The sequence below is a fragment of the Zootoca vivipara genome, chromosome 14, assembly GCF_963506605.1.
Source record: "Zootoca vivipara chromosome 14, rZooViv1.1, whole genome shotgun sequence".
In the NCBI taxonomy this organism is placed as follows: Eukaryota; Metazoa; Chordata; class Lepidosauria; order Squamata; family Lacertidae; genus Zootoca; species Zootoca vivipara.
The window spans coordinates 7,230,313-7,237,294 of NC_083289.1; the positions used below are offsets into that span (position 1 = coordinate 7,230,313).

The window sequence follows — 6,982 nt, forward strand, 5'->3', positions numbered from 1 at the left end:
TCACACCCCTGAATAGATGGGCACAAGATTTGTGGTGGCCCAAAGCATAATTTGGGGTGGCAGTTCCTTCTTTTTTAAGGTTAGTGTACAATAGTGTAATGTCATCACACATTTACGAGTGTTTCACAAGCATGGCCAATTTGAATGAAGGAAATTTTCACTGGACTCAGAGAGTTGAATCCTGGGATGCAGTCTGGATCAACGACTGCATCTCCAGTCCGCCCAAGTGCGTCTACTTTACACTTGTCTCTCAGCGCTGCTAAAGTGACAATTGATTATAGAACACGCCCAAATCTTATTTTGGGGTTCAGGGACATAAAACCCTTGTAGTTCAGGGAGATATGCACATTCCTTTTTTAACAAAGTTTTTCCAACTTCTTGGAACTAGTAAGTGACTTGAGCAGCATTCTCGGGAGGGACAGAGGAAGCGGGCGGCCCCCACGGAGCTCAGGCTCTCCTAAAAGACAAGGGCTGGCAGTGGCAGCAGCTTGGCAGGATTTGAGGATGGGGCCGGTAGTGACACACACCGGCCCTTCGGACACGTTTCCTCTTGTGCCAAGTCTTTGGGGAGACCCCCTCCAGCGATTCCAGCAGAGCGCCAGAAGCCGGGGTCCTGCCCCGAGGAGCTTGCAAGAAGCTGCTGCTGGAATCCCCGAGCGGGGAAACCTCCCTCCTCCAGAGTCGAAGGAGCAGCAGCAGCGGGCGGCGTGCACACGCCTCTAGGCGACACGTGGAGTCCCGGGATGGGCCGGTAGCGCAGCCGCCTCTGCCGCCGCCTCCTTCCTGCGGAGGGCGTCGCGGCGGCCCCTCCGGGCCCAGCCAGGCCGCGGGCGGAGCTGCCCGGCCGAGCTCCCTCCCCTCACCCCCGCCGGGGGTCTCCACGCAAGGGCGGCGGCTGCTGCGGCTCCCGCTCCCAGCTGCCGCCCCACGCCGGGCCCTCTCGCCGCCGCCTCCGCTCCTGCTGCCTGGCGGGGCCTGGAGCGATGCTTCGCCGGTGATGTCCGCGGAACACGAGAAGGACCCCGCCGCGGCGCTGAAGAGGCCCCGAGGTGGGAAGGAGCGGACGCGCGAGGCCCCGGCCCGGAGGTGGTGGCGGCGGCGGCGGCGCCCTCGCCTCGCCTGGCCGCTGGCGGGAGAGCGGGGCGGCCTCTCTTCCCTCCGGCAGGGCCGGGCCAGGGAAGCCTCCCGGTCCCTTGGCGAAGCCTTCTTCGGGCGCCTCCTGGCTCCCGAGCCCCCGAAGGGGCGCCTCGGCCCCGCCGTGGCTTCTGCGGGAGGAGGGGGGGGGGCTTTCCCTCACCAAGGGTCTCTGAGGGGCTCCTCGGACGCCTGTGCAGGGCTGGTGCCTGGGCAGCCGGGGTCGCCAGGGGACGGGGCCTTGGCGGCAGGGGGAGGACAAAGCGGGATGGCGGGGGTCGTCGTCGTGGAAGGCATGCGGGCGGCGGGGCCCTGAGGTTGCTGGTTCGGGGTTTGTTGTTTGCCGTGTGACTGAGAAAGCGCTCCCTCCTTCTTGGGAGATGCACCCATTCAGACACTCGTAGGCTTCAAGGGTCATCTGCCAGGGAAGGAGGGTGAGAGAGAGGGAGAACACAGATTGGCATGCGGTCCGATTCCGACAACCGTCCAGCCAGCCTGGGAGCATTCCCGAGGCACCTTGAATGGAGAAGGGTCAGGAGCTCTGCCCACAGGCAGCAGGGACTGGTGTGGTGTGTTTTTTTCCGCGAAGCTTCGAACTACCTTGCTAAAGGCAAAGCATCTTAAGGCTCCTGTTGTTGTTTAGTCGTTTAGTCATGCCCGACTCTTCGTGACCCCATGGACCAAAGCACACCAGGCACTCCTGTGTTCCACTGCCTCCCGCAGTTTGGTCAAACTCATGTTCGTAGCTTTGAGAACACTGTCCAACCATCTTGTCCTCTGTCGTCCCCTTCTCCTAGTGCCCTCAATCTTTCCAAACATCAGGGTCTTTTCCAAGGATTCTTCTCTTCTCATGAGGTGGCCAAAGTATTGGAGCCTCAGCTTCACGATCTGTCCTTCCAGTGAGCACTCAGGGCTGATTTCCTTCAGAATGGATAGGTTTGATCTTCTTGCAGTCCATGGGACTCTCAAGAGTCTCCTCCAGCACCATAATTCAGAAGCATCAATTCTTCGGCGATCAGCCTTCTTTATGGTCCAGCTCTCACTTCCATACATCACTACCGGGAAAACCATAGCTTTAACTATACGGACCTTTGTCGGCAAGGTGATGTCTCTGCTTTTTAAGATGCTGTCTAGATTTGTCATTGCTTTTCTCCCAAGAAGTAGGCGTCTTTTAATTTCGTGACTGCTGTCACCATCTGCAGTGATCAAGGAGCCCAAGAAAGTAAAATCTCTCACTGCCTCCATTTCTTCCCCTTCTATTTGCCAGGAGGTGATGGGACCAGTGGCCATGATCTTGGTTTTTTTGATGTTGAGCTTCAGACCATAATTTGTGCTCTCCTCTTTCACCCTCATTAAAAGGTTCTTTAATTCCTCCTCACTTTCTGCCATCAAGGTTGTGTCATCTGCATACCTGAGGTTGTTGATATTTCTTAAGGCTCCTACTATGCTGAATTTTTGGAATGAAAAAGGAATGACTTGTCTCAGTTGCATTCCAGTCTTGCTCCTAGCCTGGCTCTGCCTGCCATGGGCTGCACCTTCTACAGCTAATGAATGCTGCTTTTGTACAAATTTAACACTGGTCCCTGTCTTCTAAACAGTGGAGAAAACGGAGGCTTTTCATCCACTTTAGTGCATCTGTGGGCAAGTAAGCATGGGGACATCATGGCCGGGATGCTGAGAGAGACAGGATGCTCCTGTGATTCCACCAGCCATGCTCTGGCCTGTCACAGCTGTCCACATCATATAAGACCAAGTTACCCACTTCAGCATTTGTAGGTTATACCTGGTTTCTCAGGATGCAACACTTCCCCACCTTCTGCGAAAAGTGCTATAACAAAGCAAAGCTTTTGAATGTGTCCTCCTGGCGGAGGGTACAGCAAGCTTACAGTCCTAAACATGGTTATCACAGAAGTGGAAGTTTGGTGTGTGTTGAACTGCTTGGCAGAGAAAGTCAGAGCTGTTGCAAGGATCTGTGTGATGATCAATTGTGTTAATTATGAAGGATGCCTCTGATAAGAAAAAATCCATTGCTACAATCTTGTAGATTTCAGCTGATGACCAGATAAGCACAGGCAGTGTGAACCTGAGCTTTCAGTGAGCCCTCAAGCAGATGGCTAAAATAGTTCATTAACATTTTCCTGCCATTAAGTGTCTCTCCAAATAGAAATATATAGGGTATTTGTGGCTAAGCACAAAACCACACCTTTCATTTTCTCTGTATTGGTTGTGTCCTGGGTTAGCTGAGCTTTTCGAACTTAGGTGGGCTTTTCGAACTTAGTTGTTTGAGCTTTATTGTAGGTCTCAAAGCTCCCCTTAGATCACTAATTGTCATCACTTGCTGAAGCCTTAATTTAACTTGGGGTCACAGGATTCTCAGAGTACCAAAGAGAAAAGTCATTTTTGGAGTGTTTCCTTCACCTTAGAGAGCTGTGTCTTAATTGCAAAGTTCCAAGTCTTCTCTGTTTCCAATTTCCACTGTGCTACATATTCAAATATTTTTGCACATCCTCCCAGTAGCTTAACCAAGCAATGACATATAATTCTGAAGGCATGTAGTTGGCTAGAATCTACCCAGAACAGAACACAGCACCCATATAAGTGAGAGAGAGGTACGTATGTTTCAATCCATAGGAGAAGACACAGTTGATGTCAAGCAGTGAAAGAAAAGACTGGTTACTAGTAACATCTTAAGTTATGTGAAGTACTGTATCTTAGTCTGATTGCAAAAATTCTCTGTACTGCCATTTCTCTGGACAGCAATGCTAAGTAAATACATGTTACATAGACATATAGGTACAGTGTTGAACAGCTCAATTTGCCTGCACAATCCATAATTTTGTCAAAAAGTTAACTACAGGACGGTATACTTTTGAAATCTTACAGGTGGTGATGGTGGATTGGATGCATTAGGAGGCCCAGGTGTGCAGCTTGGCAGTCCAGATAAGAAAAAACGAAAGTCGAATGTTCAGGTAAGCTGCCTCGTGCCTCCTCCCTTTGGCTGGAAAATCTAAACTCACTTGACTCTTCCCCTGTGGGAGTTCCTATCTCTTTCCTTTAAAAAAGAATTTTTTATATAATTTTCATTTACTGTATATAAAGGTAAAGGTAAAGGGACCCCTGACCATTAGGTCCAGTCGTGACTGACTCTGGGGTTGCGCGCTCATCTCGCATTATTGGCCGAGGGAGCCGGCGTACAGCTTCCAGGTCATGTGGCCAACATGACCAAGCCGCTTCTGACAAACCAGAGCAGCACCTGGAAACGCCGTTTACCTTCCTGCTGTAGCGGTTTCTATTTATCTACTTGCATTTTGACGTGCTTTCGAACTGCTAGGTTAGCAGGAGCTGGGACCAAGCAACGGGAGCTCACCCCGTCACAGGGATTCGAACCGCCGACCTTCTGATCAGCAAGCCCTAGGCTCAGTGGTTTAACCCACAGCGCCACCTGGGTCCCTTTACCTTTACAACAATAGCTCAACAATAATTCTAACATTTTGAACCTTGACTTCCTCTTTCTGTGGTTCCTTATATTTATTTTCACATTCTCTGCATACTCCAAATTATATTAACTTATTCTTTTAATCATCTGTTTTCATATATGTTTTTGAAACTGCAGGTTTTTACAATAATCTTGCCAATGTCTTAATCTGTTTACAGTTTATTTGTAAATATTCAACAAACCATTTCCATTCCTTTATAAAATGTTTAGTGTTTTGATATCTTATTCTTCCAATAAGCTTTACTATTTCTACATAGTCCCTTAGTTTCAGTATCCATTCTTCTTTCATCAGGACAGCTTCTTTCCATTTTTGGGCAAATAACATTCTTGCAGCTGTAGTTGCATACATAACTAAATTTCTATACTGTGTAGGTAGTTCTGATCCTATAGTTCCCAAGAAAAAAGCTTTCCCAGTAAGCTTTAACCTTATTACAAGACCACCACATGTGGAAAAATGTACCTTTTTTCTCTTTACATTTCCAACACTTAATTCACTTTTGATTTATACATTTTTCCAAGTCAGCTAAGTGTTGAATACCATCTATATACCATTTTCATATAATTTTGTCTTATACCATAGCATGCTGTAAATTTTATGTCCGTATTCCACAATCGTTCCCAAGCTTCCATTTCTCTGTTATGACCAATATCTATTGCCCAGTGTATTATTATACATTTTATACATCACTTTAACATTACAGTCTAACAGATCTCTCTCTAGTTGTGATAATTGTATTTAACACCTAGTCGACTTGCAAAAATGCATTGGCTGCAATAGACCAAGAGAGGTGATGACCAATATGTGACCGGCCTTGTGTGCGAGTACTATGGTCCTCTTAACAGGGAGTTTGTACAGGCAGCTGTACAGCTTAAGCATATCTGGTGCCGTGGTGTGAAGATCCCTCCGGCGCCCTGCCCCTGCCCGTTTCCCAGCGCGGCTGTCTGGCGGGCGCAGCAGTGCGGCACCCCCCCTGGCGGCCCGGCACCCTACGGCACCCAGCCTTGCCGTAGGGCCGGCCCTGGGAGTGGGCATACTATGAAGAAGGGAAAGACTAATACTTTTCCAGTGGAGGAATCCTAAATGGATTCTGAGGCCAGCAACCCACCTTTGTAACAGACACAGATGTTTCATTTCATGAGATGAGGGGAACCTCAGGTTTGGCCTCCTCTTCTGTTGGAATTCCAAGTAATCTTGATTTCTGATTTAACATTTCCAGGGGTCATCCTTTCCTCCACCATCTGAATATGCGCCTCCACCAAATCCAAGCTCCGATCACCTTGTAGCTGCAAATCCGTTTGATGACAACTACAACAATCTTCCTTACAAGCCGTTGCCATTGGGGAACCCATATTTTGCCAATCCCAGCTACCCCGGTTTTGGAGGCTACAACACGTTCAGGATGCCACCGCAGATGCTTCCCAGGATGTCCTCACCATACGGTGCTACTTACCCACTTAGAAACCAGCCACACCCATTTCCCCAGAACCCAGTGGGAATGGTCTACAACCGGCCTCAAGCGATTAACTTTGGGCCACATGAAAATGTGTCTTTTGGAAACCAGCCATCCTATAACAGTAACATGAATCAGAATGTTGCCATGTCCGGCCAACACTTCAGGCCAAATCCTGGTGAGAATTTTGGTCACATTCCTTCACAGAACACAACACAGATGTCACCCCATGACATGCCATTGCACTTTGGACCTGGCAGCAACCCCAATTTCAACAATTCCCAGATGGAGTCAAACCATTCTTTCTTTCCCTTGCCAAACAATTACAACCAGACAAAGCCTTTGCAAAAGCAAGGTGCAAATAAGCACAACCACCCCCCGCCACAACATCATCTGCACGGCCCAGAGGACACTGCGAACTCAGGAAACACAGATATAAAGACTGTGAATCGAAATAACCCAGCAAACCAGGAGAGCATCCCTTCTAAAAATGTTGAAAATCTGAACAGCAGTCATGCGAATGGGGCTCAGAACAAGCCCCGGCTCCCCAGCCAAGGTCCAGCTGAAGGAGGCGGCTCTGAGAAGGGCAGCAAGATGCCCCTACACCCTGGTCAGCATGGTCACGCCACCTCTGAGCCAGTCTATCCTTGTGGGATTTGTACCCACGAAGTGAACGACGACCAAGATGCCATCTTGTGTGAAGCTTCTTGTCAAAAATGGTTTCATCGGATCTGCACAGGCATGACGGAATCTGCGTATGGACTGCTCACTGCAGAAGCATCGGCTGTGTGGGGCTGTGACACCTGCATGGCGGACAAGGATGTTCAGCTGATGCGCACCAGAGAAACAGTTGGGCCACTAGTGTTGAATGCTGATGCGTGATGTTCCTTCAGATACTCAA

General features: G+C 49.3%; 1 protein-coding gene across 1 annotated transcript; it reads left to right on the plus strand.

Moving 5' to 3' along the window:
• Window positions 1–784: 784 nt before the first annotated feature.
• On the plus strand, window positions 785–6,975 carry PYGO1 (pygopus family PHD finger 1). Its single transcript, XM_035131493.2, has 3 exons — window positions 785–1,049; window positions 4,018–4,103; window positions 5,848–6,975. Exons 1-3 carry the CDS (start codon window positions 998–1,000, stop codon window positions 6,961–6,963), a joined length of 1,254 nt encoding a protein of 417 aa, XP_034987384.1. The 5' UTR covers window positions 785–997; the 3' UTR covers window positions 6,964–6,975.
• The last annotated feature ends 7 nt before the right edge of the window (window positions 6,976–6,982 follow it).

What these genes read in the sequence shown, in the direction of transcription:
- PYGO1 (XM_035131493.2), top strand. Translation starts at nt 998, where the DNA reads ATGTCCGCGGAACACGAGAAGGACCCCGCCGCGGCGCTGAAGAGGCCC. An exon ending in GGCGCTGAAGAGGCCCCGAG is followed by an intron (nt 1,050 to 4,017) that starts GTGGGAAGGAGC and finishes GAAATCTTACAG; the next exon opens with GTGGTGATGGTGGATTGGAT. An exon ending in AACGAAAGTCGAATGTTCAG is followed by an intron (nt 4,104 to 5,847) that starts GTAAGCTGCCTC and finishes TAACATTTCCAG; the next exon opens with GGGTCATCCTTTCCTCCACC.